Below are 17,848 nucleotides of genomic sequence, written 5' to 3'. Positions count from 1 at the left end.
AAAACCCAGGATGGGATAATTGGGAACCATTTCTTTGGCACAGGGATTCCTGTTCTTAATGTAAGGTTGGCTTGGAAAAAAAGAACCCTGACATTTAAAATTAGCCATTTTGTATTTAATTCCCTTTCACATTTGGAAGATGGGATGAAAATTAGTATATAAATAAAGCATTTTAATTAACAGAGCTTTTCCAAAAATGCCTGCTGTAACGGAGCCTGTGAAAGCCCCGAGAAAGAAGCTCTGTAATCTTTGCTATAATTCTGAGAGTGCATCTTATTTCAATACTTCAGCATCAACGGAATAGTCCATAATCTACTGAAGTACAATGGATTTCCTCAAAACTTGTGATATTCTGAAGTGTTTTAAATGCTTTGTCCTCAAGAAATTAATACAACTTTTGGCACTAGTTAAATGTTCAGTTATATACCATTAGAGCATGTCCTTTGCTGATCCTTCACCTTTCAGTATAATCTTCCATCTGATGGCTTCCTAGTGCTGAAGTTACACTCATCTTTTACTAAGCCACTAACCAACAGGTAGGAGAGGTGTAGTAGCTTTTCTGTACCAAATCTGAGGTCTTCAAGCTCCATTTTTCAAAAACATTTCGAGACCCTTCCCTCAGCCTCACCGTCATGCTTTGGGATTGGGTACAGTTGGGAAGTTAAACTACATAACATAAAATATCATTCCCAAGAGAAATGGACATGGCACATTGTCCACACCATGCATGTCCTTCCACTTCGAGAGTTGAATAAACAGGCAACAGCCTTATAAATAGGGAAGTCTTTCTAAAGTTAATTTTCTTCATATGATCACACTGAATATAAGAATCTGTCAGAATATTCTCTTTTCAAAATAATTAAAATATTTTATAGTAACATAGAATCGTAGCAGTTTTACTGGTTTCCTTCATATGAAGCTGTTTTTGTTTTTGATATAAGCTGCTTAGGACCCGACTTGATATTTGAGAAAAGCTCAATTATGGAATGAATAAGCAGGAATGGCCTCCAAATCTTAATTTTCTTCTCAGGTAAATAGGCTTACTATCTGTCTTTGTCCTTTGAATCTATTTAAAATTTAGAGCATCTTACTAAAGATAATCAGACTGACAAATTTGAGAGCTGTATGTTGGTAATTTTTAAAAATACCACTCAAGATTTGGAGTCTGAAGTCTAAGAACAAAATCCTGACTATGTCATTGACAAGATGACTGATCTTGGTTTAGATACTTAATCACTGGTCCCATTTACGCCTCAATAAAATATCTCTTACCCTATCTAATTCACAAGGCTGTTTTCAAACTTAAAAGCAATATATAAAATATTAGTCTTTTATTATTCTCATTTCTGTTAGAAGATCACATGCAAAGCTTCTAAAAATGTGTGCTATCCACCTCACATTAAAGAGTATGGTTAAGAAAATATAGAGAAAGAGGTTAGGGATAGTGTTAGAAAAATAAAACTGAGTTTTACCCTTAAGTGAAGATGATCTTTATTTCTTGGTAATTTCTCTACAGACCTTTCTATCCTGATGTCCAAAATCAGCAAAATAAATATTAGTAAGAGGTCAGCATGCCAACTGGCAGTGTTGAATAAAGCAGTAGAAATGAAGTTCTGACATGCTCTTCTCAATTAGAAAGGAGGAGGGTGACTAAGAGCAAGTAGTCAATGGAGATTATTCTTATTTGATGTTTCTCTAATAAACAAAAGCCACTATTTTGGCTAGTGCTTTAAATCAAGAGCTCAAAGTAGGCATTCCTACTACAGAGTTAAGGGACAATGACTACCAATAAGCAACACAAAGATTGCATGACATCCTACTTAGAGTTGTCCAGCCAGTGGAAAGGCCCTCTTTAACCTAAAGATGAACAATATCATATTTCTCCCTTACCACTGTAAGGGTATATTAGTTTAACTGGATCCAAGTTCCTTTAATTAAGCTTCTAAGAAAACTTACAGTTTATTTTTAATGAGGCATAACAGTGCTGTCTAACAGAAACATAATGTAAGCCATACATATGCAATCTTAAATGTTCTAGTAGCCACATTGAAAAAGTGAGAAAAGATAAGTAAGATTAGTTTTAAAATAATTTGCTTAACCCAATATATCAAAAATATTATTTCAACATAAATTCATAATAAACAATTGAGGTATTTTATATTCTCTTTTTGTACTGAGTCTTTGAATGTCTGAGTATTTTAACACTTAGAAGACATCCCAATTCAGACTAGCCATAGTCATATATGACTAGTGGTTACCATATTGGACAGTGCAGATCTAAAGGATTTTCTGATGTAAGCAATTAAGATCATTGCACTTTCGTACCCACAATAGATCTTACAATGCTATAAAAACTGAATCGTATTTCTGAAATGTACCTACAAAGCATTTCCTTGATTAACTCACCAAGGTGGGAGTAATCACAGTTGTTATTTTTATAAGCAGAGTCAAGAAATTTAGTCATAAGGAAGAAATTATATAGTTATTACTTTCAGTCATAAATTACCTGTCCCAGCTTTAATAAGCTTAAAAATAATATTTGGAGATTAAAGGGGAACTATTTCTATATTTGGTACTTTCATTTATTAAGAAAGCCATGTCCCACCAATACTACACAATGGCTGGCAAAAATATATTGGACAAGGAGTAGATAAGAAAGGGAAGAAATGGAAAACAATTATTTATATAGATGTAAATTTTAGAAGATTTTGATACAATTTATAAGCAAAAAGGCAATGTACCTTGTTAAACAGTGATGGGGTAAGTGTACAGTAGAGGATTAGTCAGTCCTGTTCCAATTAAGAAACTAAGGGGGATTAGAAAAGTCACAACAAAACTTGAAACTTAAAATATTACTTCCCTTGGTTAGTTTAGGCTTAAGCCAGTCAATCCTCTCTCCCTTCTTCTGGAGGAGGCTGTGCTGCAATATGCAAATTGTGTGCTGTAGCTAAGGTGAATGCAATTGTATTAGCCACACTGGACTTGCTTAACCGCATACAATCCGAATTCTAATCTCCCGCTTAAGTTGCAGGGACTTATGTTTTTTCCAGTTCAAAACAGGAAAGAAGAGGTGGAGAGGCAGGCCAATTTCATCCTCTTTCCCACCTCTGTTCTCACATTAAAAATGTCAATGAAGCTTTCTATAATCTCCATGCCTCTTAATGCTTATGTCTGATAAATATTACAATTATCATTCTATATTAAAGAAATTAGGTACCCCATTATTTAAATTAGCCACTCATGGACCAAAGTACCTTACAGAATTCCTTTCCAGACCTGAATTTTATGACATCTGGCCAAGAAATTGAAATGACAAAAGTATACTTTATAGTCTTTAAACCATGTAGGCTATTTTATTGAGCAAAAAAATTAACCTTTGATTTGGGGATCAGCTTTGACATTTCATCAAACACACTGGGAAAATCACAGGGTACAAGGCACTGTACTAGCTAGACATGATGGGATTTATAGGGTTCAGATTATTCTCAAACTCTTAAGACCTCCAGGTCCACTGCCAATCCCCTTACCTACATCTGTCACAAACAGGATCCTTATACTAAAAAAGGAAAGATACCACTGTCAGTTGGTATTCAATGGGAAGAAAATGTTTCAGCACTGCTCTCTCCAGTGTCCTTAAAAATCTAGCTTAGATAAAGTTGCTAAGGTGGTGCACAACTTGGGGCAGTGGCTATGTCCAGCCTGGAGGCAAAATGGAAATGTAATTTAAATTTTCGTATTGGTGGTTTTTACAGTTTTGGTGGTAAATAACATCTGTACCCTACACCAGGCTCAGTAATAGTACTTGGCATGACCAACCTTAGTCATCACTTTGGTAAGTGCTTTGGCACGGGCCACTGTTGCTAACCACCATCCTGGTGCAGGTCCTTCACATCTGCTCTCCTATGGATGGAAAAAAGGGAGTGTCTAGTGTCCATTCATTGGCCACATCACCTCCAATACTATCCTTTACTCACACGCCTTTCAACTCAGGCCCAGGAGAAAATGATTTCATTTTTGGAAAGGAAAGCTAACCAGACAAAGCTATAGTACACTCTTAGCACAGTAAGACTTGGTGGGATGCAGAACATCCTAAAAGTGACAGCTGAAGGAACTAACCAATAGCACATTGCTGAAGAGGATGATTTAGGAAATATTCTGGCGAACACTGACTCTAACAGACAGACACAGTAGCACAGTGGACAGAGCAAAGGTCTTGAATTCTGAAAAATGAAGTTCTTAGCCTCACTTTAGCTAGAAAGACAGTGTACGTTTTGTAAACTGTGAAAGGAAATGTGTACATTTTGTAAACAGTTTTGTAAACTGTGAAAGGAAATGGATTTTCATCAGTCATTAGCTTGGAAATGTGTAGGGCAATTCTTTGGGCCTTGCTTCCCCTAATGATAAATCTGATAACTTAATCAGATTGTGATAAAATAACCAGAACTCTTTGGAAGAAAGATGCAGTATGTGAATTTCAAAGATTTATCTTATTAACAAGAGTAAGTTTCCCTCCACCTGGAATGAATGGTCATTTCTCCATTTGTCAATCTAACACCTCTTAAACTTCAAGGATCAGCACAATTGTTACCTTCCCTGTGAAACAGTCCCTGATTCATTGCAACAGAATGAACTGCTCCTTTTCCTTGGTGCTCACAGTTCAATACAGACCTTATTTTGACATTACTAACTTCTACCCTGTGTTCTAAAATAGCTTATAGCCATATCCCACACTAAAAGGTGAGTTTTCCAAAGGCAGAGACTACCACATTCACCTCTGAATCTCCCTCATCTTCCTAGCACAGTGCCTTGCACAGAGTACCTGCTTAATAAACATTCCCCGAATTTACTGATTTTAGTCTCCCTTGGCTTTATGGCATCTTTTTTACCTCAAAAAAAAAAAAAACAACCAAAAACAACAATGAAAAAAGAGAAGGAACTAAGACAAACACGTAAGACGACGCATAAAGAATGGTTTCATTCTTTGCATTCCAGCTTTGGAATGCCCACTGCTGATCTCCATACGGTTTTGTCATTGACTATTATTAGTGAGAGCAAATGTTAGAAAGCACATAAAGGCAGACAATGTTAAAAAAAAAAAAAACCCACCACACATCATGGAAAAGTTGTGATTTAGGACTATTCTCAAAATTGCCTTAACTTCAACTTGAATGGCGAAATTCATACCATCAAATCCAACACAAAACATATTTTGCTATGCAAAAATCAATACCACCTTCAGACTGAGCTGAGAGTCGGCTGGATGTTTACTCATCCAAGGCAAATGGGCCAGTTGGATAGTATCTGTGTTATCTTTTAAGAACTCATATTACTGAAATAAAATTTAAGAAAAAGGAAATTTATTCAACCTAGTTCACTGTCTTCAAGCTAGTATGCTCCATTCTGGTCCTTGTTAATATTTCCATCTACCAGGTGGACTCTGTTGGTTCTCATCCTAACTGCTGTAGTTACACTGCTGTGTTTCACTTGCCACATCAGATCCTTGTGAAGTACAAATCTTATTTTTATTTGTTCATTCAGAACTTGTTCCTCTGCCTCCTATGTTTGCTCTAACAACATATCTTCTCTTTAACTGTAAATTCATTCAGGGTAGAAACATGTATATTCTATACAAAGTATGAAGAATGTCATATGCAAAGAGATAACAATGTCTTTTGAATATTATGAGCATGGTTAGCTGTAAATTCTAAGCTTGGGAAAATGATGGAAATTTAAAAGGAATAGCTGGAACTCAACTAAATTCTAGTCATACTAGCTTTTTATATATGAAGCTACTTACTTCTACGTAAGTCTATTGCATTATCAGCATCATTTGAAAACTCAGACTCTGTAGAGGGTCTAAATATCCTAACTTGTCACACTCCTCATGTCAGCTCTTCCTGTTTTTGAACATTTCTGCTCTAAGCTTCCTGCTGTGCTCTTAGCCTCTGACTATTTCTTTATTATACCTTTCCCTTCTATGGTTCACTTTCTGGCTTTACCACTCCAGTTGCTATTTCTCTTGACTGAGGGATACTAGCCTGTGCAGAGTTGTTGTAAAAAGGAGATGACCAGAAGAAATTCACCTTCTGGTGGCAGCTGCCACCAACACACAGAAGCACTCATTCAAGATGGCTTAAAGGAGACAGTGACTCAATATATGACTAGAAAATTGAGCAATTCAGGCAAGTGTGAAAGGAATACTTTCTAATAACTCCTCCAAGATGACTAGTTACTTATTAGTATATATTTAGTTTAATTATTTGAAAAACTGGCTATTTTTGGAGGGGAAGGAGGTGTGAAGCAAGAAGGGAAGGTGAAATTGTTTTTAGAATCCCTAATTAATACAAGTGCCTGCTTTCAGAAAATCCTTCATTTGAGCTATTCCTTTTCACCTTTTCCTAGACAGTTTAGAATTCTTGGTTTCAGCAGCAATCCAAAAAGAAAGAATGCAAACTTGCACATCAAAAATGAATAAAAATAAAAAGCATCATGATTTGGAACAAAAACCAAAACAGACTAAAACAAAAAAATACAAGAAGCAGCAAAATCATCAAACCTAATTCGCAGCATCTTTTTGAAGACAGGGAGGTTAGTTGGTTAAATATCACAGTGACCTGGCAGCTACTCTTCTAGCTTTGAGAGCTGAAATGTTTAGGAACGCACATCCATAAGCGGCACATGTAGAAGAACCACAGTGGCCAAGAGAGGTCTGAACTAGTGCTGCCTGGGCCAGCCTGTTCCAATCAACATGGATTTCCAGAGTTGCTGTTCTATGGTAACTCTCAGTGAGAGAGACAAAGAAATAGAACATTTTTAGAAACCAAGCAAAAAATGGAGGGGAATACAATACCTGGAAAGTTTATCAAGCATGTTGACAAGTTTCATGGCTTCATATTCTTTTTGTTCTTCTGTCATTTCATCTATGGGGTTTGGCATTGGTTCCTCTAAATGACCAGTGATAAGATTAATGCTACAAAAAGAAAAAAAAGTTATGCTGTATGTTTTCAAATTATGCTCTTTCTATACTTTTCTGGTCCAAGTTTTAAGTTATAATAAGAAAGAGTATAATAGCCAAAAAATTGGCAGTAGCAATTTTATGGTATAGAACTGCTATAGGAATTTTTTTAAAAAACTGACTTTTCCTACTAATTTGCTTTGGGAAGTGGGTAATAGCTACCTTGCCAGGTTTTTTTTTGAAGCATGGCTACTTTCTAAAAATTGGAAATTTGATTGGTGCCGTTAGGATAAATATCCTTGGATGCACAGCTTAATTATATAGGGGACAAATGATTTCAGAGAAAAGAAACCTATTTTGTGATACAGCATAAAACAAATATGTCAAAAAAATTGGAAAAATGATGACAGGCTGGAATCTGAAAATGAAAGCATGCCAATTTATAATCTCAGGAAATTAGTCCATTAGTGAGACCACGGAAGGCAATGAGTGTTTAAATAATAAAAGATAAAGCAGAACAATTTTAATCAGATTTGATCTAACTTAGATTAAAAAAAAAAAAGGAATGAAATCTAGTCTACCAAAAGACAGGTATGCCATCTGGCTTTCTGGAAATAGATTTAATAAAGTACTTAAAATGAATGTGTTCCATAAACTTTGTATGAAGTTCTAATACCAAACCAAACTATCCTCTTAATTAAAAGTCATACTATTTTTTTTTTTGAGGAGGAGGTGAAATAAAAGATAATTCTTTCAATTGTTGCCAAATATCTACAGTTTAAACATCTTTCTGGATAAGCAGACAAGAGGTTATAATACTCTGTACCAGCCAAGGACAGACAGTAATGTTTTTAATGATCAAATATCCCTGCAAATAGCAAAGTGCCAATAAATTACTTTCTAGGGTTTATAAACACAAATGCTTTCAGGGGCCAAGCCTTAAGGACAGACAGATGAGTGAACTGGTTAAGTATAAGTAACGTGGAGTATTGTGCACTAGGGTAAAATGGAGAACAGTTCTAGTCTAAACAGGGAAAAAAATCATGTGGGCCAAAACCAAGACATTGTGATTGATTACGTCCTCGCGTGGCCAGCTTGCTGGCCTGGCTTTAGACTTTTCACTTGGGCAAGCTGACTTCCTTAACTAAGCAGGGCTTTTCCTCACATAGAGCAAGGGCTAGGTACTATAATGTTAGAAAAATATTTCTTTTTCTACATTTCTCAGAGGCTGCCTGACAGATTCCTTGCAGAAGGACTCAGTGCTTACCATCCTCAAAAACTGGATCTCAAACATCTATTTTACCATTCTTGTATAAAGACCTTTGTCAAGGGCCATGGCTAAAAAACTTCTTTTTCCTTTAAAGCAGTGGAAACCCTCATCCTTTTAAACAAATAAAATCTACACAGAAAGCTGATATATGAAATAGATGAAAGTGGAACTGCTCAGGCAGAAGAGGGGCCAGGGATGGCCAAAGAGAGTAAGGGCCTAGAATCCCTTTTATTTGCTTCCCTTCTATCCTCACTCACTCGCTTCCTCTGAAGGCAGCCCCTAAGACACTTTCAGGAACTCTGGGGAAACAGTCTGAAAACCCACGGGCTTGTCAGTGATTCTTAGCCTTGGCTGTAAACTGCAATCACCTGAGAAACTTAAAAGATGCGACCTGGGCCTCACCTGAAACCAACTAAATGTTTTTTCCCAGGTGACTGTGATACACACTGAGGTTACGAACCACCGGGATACAGCCTACCTGAGACACTCCCTGTGTGCTACTAGTCCCTCTCCTTTCTTTTCAGGTGCTCATGCATGCTCAGTTGCTAAGTCGTGCTTGACTCTGTGACCCATGGACTGTATGTAGCCTGCCAGACTTCTCTGTCCATGGGATTTACTAGGCAATACTGCAATGGGTTGCTATTTTCTACTTCAGGGGATCTGCCCCATCCAGGGATCAAACCCAAGTCTCCTCGTTTCCTGCATTGGCAGGTGAATTCTTTACCACTGTGCCACCTGGGAAGTGTCAGGTACTCATAAAATAAAAGAAAAAGGCCTCGAGTTGGTGGCCATTAACAAAAATGTTGAATGGGGTCATCATATTTCCCCAAAGTCAGGAACAATGAGGACCCAAATAAGGCTTCTGAGAAGGTAGTTTTTAAGAAGTCTCCAGATGCCACAATGAAAATGTAATTCCACCACTCATCTCTTATTTGCTTAGACATAAAACAACAGGACATATTTTCACTGGTTTCTCTTCCGCAGCCTGTTAAATTAGAAAAACAACTAGTCTTAAAAATAAGTAAGTAAAGGTACTTATAATGCACATGCCACTTTCCAAGCAGACAAAAGAAATATGGCCTTAGAAGAAGGTATAAGGCAAGACAGGTGTATTAACTATTTTAAGTCATGCTCATCTGTCTCTTAAGAGAAGTCTCTCTTCAAGTTCAATAGAAAGGTGACAAAAAAATTAGATCCACACACTGATTTAGAATATAATGAAATCAGCACAGGTCATCTTGTGCCTTAGGGGAAAAAAATCTGTCAGGAGGATACCACAGCACATGAAGTCAGGACATGATTCTTGGATCAGGACACATTTGATTCTTTTATTGGTGCTTTTAAGGACTTAGTGGAAATGATGACTCTTTTCCACAAGCTCAAGTCTGCTGCTGCTAAAATGATTTAACAACTTGCTGTGAAATTAGCTACTAGAGTCATACAATGCTTTGCTCACTGAGCATAAAATTCACTCTTACAGACTAAGAACTTACCATCCTTTACCCATGTAGTAAAACATTCCAACCCACCCCCTCAAAACACTCTGGGAATTGAGCTTTCAATTTTTTCCTTGAAAAAACATCCCCCGCCCCAAACCCCAAGCTGATACTCAGAAGAACATAACCACCACCATGGCATGCAGAAGTTGCTGAACTCTGCCACTCAGTTATGGTTAAAAAAAAAAAATCAAAAACGCCAATATGCGCGGGGCAGGAGGCAGCCTAAGACACGGTCTCCCCCCCTGCTCCCCACTTCAAACCAGTCTCATGCAGTTTCCCCACCCAGAGAAAGAGAAAACAAATAATAGTCACCACCACAGCAACAGAGTGAGGCTTCATAAAAGAATATTTTCACTGAACAAATACTTGCTACCTTTATAACCTTAAGAGTATAGTCTGAGATGTAACTTTCCAGGTTTCAGAATCTTAACACTGAAATTCTGGGACTGGTTTTTTGTCCAAGACTCTGGTCCTAAGATACTTTAAGTACACTAACCACGGTAGATATTTTATTGGGTAATTTTATATTTATCACAGATTTTCCCACCTTGTCTCTGCTCCCGGCCCCCATATTTTCATCACTCCAATCCTAACTCTTCTGTGTGATATTTCATCAAGAATTTTATATTGTATATAATGCTGTTATATGACTGCAGCTATAGGTCTGGAGACAAAAGGATTAAGACTTTTACTCTTCAAATTGTTGCTACATTTGGCCAACATCAATTGCATTATACTACTTTACTTAAAAAAAAAAGGAGCTATTAAATGTTCCCTGAGCTATAAGAAAGTTAACATCTATCTCTAAAAAACATAGGTCAAATTTTACTCCAAGCATCCTGGTTAACAAGCTGTAAAGTCAAGTCCCTACAGAGGCTAAGGCAGATAAGATGAACAAAGAAGATACATTATCAAATCGAAGGAGCTTTTTATGCCTGTTATGACAGGGGCCACAGTCACTCAACTCAGTCAGGTACCATGTGGCACTGTAGGCCTAATGTTATCAGAACTTCCATCTTTTCAAAAGAAGTTAGGAATCTAAATTTTCATCTGAAAGATATGAATTCTAAATTAGTTTAAGCCCTATGTAAAACAGATATTAAAAACATAAAACCAAATAACCAATGCAACATCAGGCAAGTGAAGCAAAACCTACTTGTGGGCTAAATCTAGTCTGTGGACTAACGATCTGCAACTTCTAGGAAAGGGATCAGGATTTTTAGGAGAAGGCGTTTGTGAGTCCAGATTAAGGAAGAAGAGGGCAGTGGGGCGGGAAAGGAGACATTATATGCTCATGAAATATCTTTCCAGGAAAAACTCTCCATAACATCTGCCACCCATAAAACAATAAACAGAGTGGAAATTTACCATACCCTGTTTTCTTGAATTCCATCCGCTGGCCCCGTTTCCCAGCTAGATGTGGAGCCTGAAGAAGGCAGGGACCTCATCTGTCTTGGTTATCCTCATGATAAGAAGGGGCTGATCAACTTAAATTTACTAACACCTTTAAAAAACTAATGTATTCAACAAAAATTTACTGAATGCCTACTGCACATGAGGCACTATTTTGGGGACATCTCAATGAATAAAAAAAATTCTCTCATGGAGTTTATCTTCTACTGGGAAAAACAGACTAAATGAATAAGTAAATTGTATGGTATGTTAGAAGGTAATAAGTGCTATGAAGAAAAAAGAGCAAGCAAGTGTGAGGTGGAGGGTGAAGGAAGGATTGTGGCAATTTTTATTGTGGGGACAGAACAGACTTTACCAGGAAGACGATAACTGAGTAAAGACGTGCAGAAGCCAAGGGAATGGCCTTCTAGCTATCTGGAGAACAGGCATTCCAGGCAGAAGGAACAGTCAATGCCGAGGCCTCAGGAGTGTGTCTGGAGCGTGACAAACAGTGAATCACCGTGGTGATAGCCCAGTGAGAAAGGGTACATGTACGTCACTGTAAGGACTTTGATTTTTAGCCATTGGAGAGTTTTGAGCAGTGGTAATGTCTGACTAACATTTTTATAAAGATCATGTTGGCTGCTGTGTTGAGAACTAAAAGAATGACCAAAAAAAAGTACAGAAGTAAAGTAAAAAAAGTAAAGAATGAGTAAAGTATGACAAAGATAGAAGTAACAAGACCAGTTAGGAAGCTATTTAAAATGATCTGAGAGAGAGATAAAATTTGAGCTTGGACTAGAATAGTGGCAGTGATGGTAGTGAGGGGTGACTAAATTCTGAATGTACTATGAAGGGAGAACCAGAATTACCTGAGAGATTTATATGAATCAGAATGAACTGAATAAAACTTTTAACTTTCAGGGATATCAGGATTTATAAAAAATATATTTTCCCTTATTTTCTATTTTGGTTATATCAAAGAAAAATAATAGATGCTCTAAGAACAGGGAGATTACATGAAGGGCAAACTCATCTCTCATTTTGATTGGCCCTGAAGAATATGGTAGCAGTTAAAACACAAGCTTTGACTTCACACGTTAGGATGGCTAAGATATTAAAAGAAAAACCTGAAAAATAATAAGTATTGGAGAGGATGTGGAGAAACTGGAACCCTTGTGCACTGCTGGTGGGAATGCAAAATGGTATGGCAGTTCCTCAAAAAATTACACATAGCATTACCATATGATTTAGCAATTCCCCTTTGGGTATATACCCAAACTTCATCATTCACAGCATTATTCACAACAGCCAAAAGGTGGAAATAACCCAAGCATCCACTGATGGATGAATCAATAAACAAAATGTGGTAAATACATACAACGGAATGTTACTCAGCCTTTAAAAGGAAGGAAATTTTGACACATGCTATAATATGGATGCATTTTAGAGACATTTTAAGTGAACTTAGTCATAAAAGGAGAAATATTGTATATTATTTCACTTACATGAGGTTTCCTAGGCAAATTCACAGAGAAAGTGTAACAATAGTTACAAGGGGTTGTGGAGACAGGGGATAGATAAAAGTTTCAGCTGGGGAAGATGAAAAGTTCTGGAAATAGATGGTAGTAATGGCTACACGTTAATGTACATGGTGCCACAGATCTGTATGCTTAAAATGGTAAATTTTATGTATATTTTACCCTCAAAATAAGGCAGAGTGAAAAGTACAATAAAGCCTGCTTTGCCTGCCTCAAAAACAAACAAACAAACAAAAATCTCAAAAAAAGACCAGCTCTAGTTAGGTCACCTGATTGCTCATGAACTGTGTGCCCTAGACAAGTTCTGGAAACCACTGAGCTTTATTTTCCTCATCTGTAAAATGTGGATAACCTTTAGCCCAAAGTTTGCTGTGAAGATTAAATGAGATAATGTTAAGAAAGTTCTTAGTACAACACATTAGATACTCAGTAAATGTTATTTATTCGCTCAGTTATGTCTGACTCTCTGCATCTCTATGGACCGTAGCCTGCCAGGCTCCTTTGTCTGTGGGATTTCCCAGGCAAGAATACTGGAGTGGGTTGCTATTTCCTTCTCCAGGGGATTTTCCCAACCCAGGGATCGAACTTGCATCTCCTGCACTAGCAGGCAGATTCTTTACCACTGAGCCACCAGGGAAGTCCCATCCAAGAGTACTGGAGAGGGTTGCCATTGCCTTCTCTGACATTCAAGAAATCACCAGCTATTATTAGCATAAGTGAGCTACTTGTTAAGAAGTAAGCAAGCCAGAAGTCCTTGAATCCAGTGAGTTAGTTTATTAAGTTAAGTCATCACCATGGAGCTGCACATGCAATCTTCATTAACTAAAGAAGCCATGCAACAACTAGGTTTTTTGTGGAGTTTGCTATGGTTAAATCCAGTTTCAAGATATTTTAAAGAGATACCAGTTAATAATGTTGACTGAGGTGAAAATTTGAGAATTACTGTATAAATAAGACTGATTTCACATTTAAGAAGTAGGATAAATTATGGAACAATGTCTTAATCAAAGATTTTGCATCCTATTAACAATGCAAAGAAATAGGGTAATGTGGTATGATTCATTTATTAAGTATCATGGATCAGCAATATAAGTAGACACACTGAATACACATATATACACCAAGTTGCATCTAGGCAACTAAAAAAGCTCCAAGATACTTTTAAAATTACAGTGCTTTATATGTTTCTTATATTGGGCTGTTGGTTTCAAGTGATATCCTTGATATAAAGGATATAAAAAACTATGGTTGTAAATCTGTAGGAAATAAAATCTGAAGCAAAGCTCAATATTGTAGATTCAGATAACACAGCTCTTGCTGGTCATTTCTTAAAATTAAAATACAAAAGAAAAATCAGAGAACTCAATTTGTGAAGTGCAAAGCTGGTATGAATTGTAAATATCACAAAGGCGAGTTAACCAGTATGCACAGCAGTAGAGGCAGTGATTTTATTTTCAATCCTGGTCTTTAGAGATCTGAATTTAGATTGTGTTTCATGACTGCTTACAGGAAATTAATTCTAGTTCCTAGAAAGGCTAGTTACAACCTACTATATATAAATATACCATCATAGTCTAAACTAAGCAAAACGAGAAATCTTCAAGTCCTAGTTCTGGTTTATCTACTTCAAGAAATATTAAAAACAAAGCTATCTCTTCATTTGTATAACCCCAACATATGGAGAAAATTATAATGGAACTTGACTTAAAGCAGCGTAACAAAATCTTGACAAAACAAAGTCATTTGTGCTGAAGAAACTATAATATCTATACAGCTGCTGCCATAGCTACTGTTGAAAAATACATGCTCAAGAAGAAAACACCCCCAAATTGCTTAGTAGTATAATACTTTAATCTGCTGGGTGTAATTATGAACTAGTGTGGTGTATTAAGAATATAACAGGGCATCCTACAGTTCTACCCACTTTGGCCCTTCCCTTCTCCCCCTCCATACAGCAGCTCTTTTTTAAAGATACCCTTTGGACTGATAGGCTCCTATACACTATACCAAGCCTGAAGGCAACTGGTCTAAAATGAGCCAGATGCCACTAGGGTACACACCTGTCAACTGATGTTTGGAATGATGTACAAACCACAGTGATCAGTTACACTGTACCATCTATACAGTCAAGGAGCCTTCATACTCAGAGGTGGAAAAGAAACAGGTATAAAGTTAGAATTTAGAAAGCTGTGCTAAGTCACTTCAGTCATGTCCAACTCTTTGCAACCCTAGAGACTATAGCCTGCCAGGCTCCTCTATCCATGGGATTCTCCAGGCAAGAATACTGGAAGGGGTGGCCATTTCCTTCTCCAGAGAATCTTCCCAACCCAGGGATCGAACCTGCATCTCTGATGTCTCCTGCATTGGCAGGCAGGTTCTTTATCACGAGCACCACCTGGGAAGCCCTATACATTATATCACCAATACAGTCAAGGGGCCTTCATGCTCAGAGGCATAAAAGAAACAGGTATAAAGTTAGTATTTAGAAATATGGTTTCTCTTTTATACAGGACCAAAGCTTATTTAATTATTTTTTTACAAACATGGCTAGACATACACCAAAAACCTGTGTGGCATATACTTGATTCTATGACTGTATTTTCTCTAAGTATGTTAATTGCAGAAAGCTATTTCCAGCCCATTAAATACATTTATCTTGACACAGAAAGGACTGTTGTGATATTAACTGTCTCTCATGGCCTAAATGTAAGCTCCATACAATTCTTAGTTTCAGATTCCATTAAAGGATTACAGGTTACCTTGGTGCATTAATCAGAATCCACTTATATTTTTGACAACGGGATGAGGGCCAACTGAATAAAGGGTAATTTCTCTGCTTCTGCCAATACTAACACTGTGAATAAGTGCATCATAAGAGAAGCAGACTGTGATCCTGAGAGCACTGACTGGTGATGATTAATCAGGCGGTAGGGGAGTAAGTCATCCTTTCAGATGCTGACTTTATAAACTTGACCAGATTGCTAAGAAGTTTTCATAACAATCTTAAAGGAAGAAGTTCTTTGAGCTTGTGGATCACTGTCCAAAGCACAAAGGATTATCTTGCTTGCAAAGCACTTTGTTTACCACCACTTCCATGGGAACCGGTTTAATAAATATTTAAAATTAACAAATGAAACACTGCTGCACCTGAAAGGGGGAAGATGTAAGAAAAAAACAGAAGCAGATCTATCTGAAAAGGGAAGATGTGATGCTATGTTAAAAGACATATTTACACTTGTAATGAGCAGTGTTTAAGAAACACAACAAGATTTCACAATGGTGACTATTCTGGCCACACTAACACACCATTCCTATATTAATGATACAGGCCAAGTCCAAAGGCTGAAGAAGATTCCAACCAGGGATGTAAGGCCTAAGCACAAAATCCGTCTATGGTCAAGAGGCAAGATAATAACAATATCACACATCATGGTCCTTGATTTCAAAAAACAGTACTTTCCTGAACTCTAACATCACTTCCATAATGTAACACATTTCTATTTCCTGTACTATTGGGAGACACCCAATGTTCTTGTATATTTTCTGAGGTTTTTCTTGTTATAGTAGTAGTCTTGTGTTTGTTGGATCTATGTTAGTCACTCAGTCATGTCTGACTCTTTGTAACCCCATGGACTGTAGCCAGTCAGGCTCTTCTGTCCATGGAATTCTACAGGCAAGAATACTGGAGTGGGTAGCCATTTCCTTCTCTAAGGTATCTCTCTGACCCAGGGGTAGAACCCGGGTCTCCTGCATTGCAGGCAGATTCTTTACTGTCTTAGCCACCAGGGAAGCCCTGCTTGGTATATGACCAATGCCATTTTAGAAGTCATCCACCAAACAAATTCAAAAATACACACTGAGATGCAATGATATCAACCACTCATGAGTACTCAAGAATTTCCTGTGTTAGCTGACTGTGTCCACATACCCGGGGACACACTGAATGCTTAATGTAATTTCTTCCTTAATTTAAAAACATGAGACTCTTTAAGTGGTACACTTTAATGTCTCAAATAGAGGATATTAAACTAATATGGAAATAGAGTTTATGAAATGAAAAAAATCAAGAGCTAGCAAGAATAATTTAGAATGATGACTTCTATAATTATCCAAAGATTAATATATTATTTTTCTACCTTAGCTTCAAATATCTGATAGAGATGCCCAATTTATAACATCTAAATGGTGTCAGTCTTAAGAATTTAATGCTTAAAGTCACTGCTAGCTTTTTTTCCCCCAAAGCCTTTTTCTTCGGGGACACACTCTATAAGATCTTACCAAGGCTGAAAGATCTGGGAATGCCACAAGTAACACCACCTACTCAGACCTGATTTGCTAAGAATACGGGCCCTATAAGTCTTATCTGATTAGGGAAGGATATTTGTTTTTGGTTTCTTTTACATTGGCTTTGGCGATGATTTTGGTTTTGAAACTTCATCAAACTAGGGAGTGATCTTTTTTACCTTCTGACAACCCATTATTGTCATTTCAACAAGGCACAATCTACACTTTTAAAAATGGGCTGTATCTTGCAGATAATCATTTTTCCAGCCCTGATCAACTACTACGTGATCCACATCACACTCTAGAAGACCGTGGGTAGAAAACAGCATATGTCGATGTCATCATTGAGAAGGAAGGGCATACCCTTTTAACATTCAGTAACAAAAACCAAAAAACTGAGCTCAAATAACTCCTAACAAGTAGAAACTAAGGAGTTGAGAGGGGGATGAAAAGGATGGGAAGGCAGTAGAAGAGAGTAGAGGTGGTTTGTTTCGGGATGAGAGACAACTAGTGTCTTTGACTTACAGGCACTGAGTCAAGGAAAACTTGATAAGAGTCTCTGGCTTGCCTACCCAGCGGACTAACGCCTCTGCTAAAAGATGGTTCCCTAGTTGCTAAATTAAAATTTACCACAGAGCCAGACTTCTTTCCTTTGGCTAGTAATGTGCCTTGTGGCTTTACTTGATTGACTTATAAGGACTTTCACACAAGAGGAAAGATCAGAATGTATGGAACCTACATTTAGATTTCTGAGAAAGACTGAAGCATCAGATAACCAACTTAAATTCTTGGTCTTGGTTATACCTTATAAAATCTCAACTTATGGAAAGGAGAGCACAAAATAAGCAACAATATCCTTTAAATGTATGACAGGAGACGTCGAAAAATACTACCTCTCTTAATACTT

General features: G+C 37.2%; 1 protein-coding gene across 5 annotated transcripts in view; it reads right to left on the bottom strand.

The window, feature by feature from the left end:
- The window catches only part of RIC8B (RIC8 guanine nucleotide exchange factor B), a 102,344-nt gene that overhangs the window by 8,545 nt on the left and 75,951 nt on the right, over positions 1-17,848 (bottom strand). For 2 of the 5 annotated variants that reach the window (XR_011256045.1, XM_069585251.1), the window contains exon 9: positions 6,851-6,970. The exons of 1 other annotated variant lie outside the window; for it this stretch is intronic. Coding sequence is in view for 2 of the 4 variants with exons in the window: in XM_069585251.1 (XP_069441352.1) it covers positions 6,851-6,970 (120 nt within the window). In the remaining 2 variants the exon portion in view is untranslated. Of the gene's footprint in view, positions 1-922; positions 3,901-6,850; positions 6,971-17,848 lie in introns of those variants that run through there. 2 more of the 5 variants (XR_011256044.1, XM_069585252.1) reach the window with 2 other exon arrangements.

This window comes from Ovis canadensis, chromosome 3 (assembly GCF_042477335.2).
Source record: "Ovis canadensis isolate MfBH-ARS-UI-01 breed Bighorn chromosome 3, ARS-UI_OviCan_v2, whole genome shotgun sequence".
NCBI lineage: Eukaryota > Metazoa > Chordata > Mammalia > Artiodactyla > Bovidae > Ovis > Ovis canadensis.
Note: the sequence above shows the minus strand (reverse complement) of the source record. Positions and strands in the feature narration are given on the sequence as shown.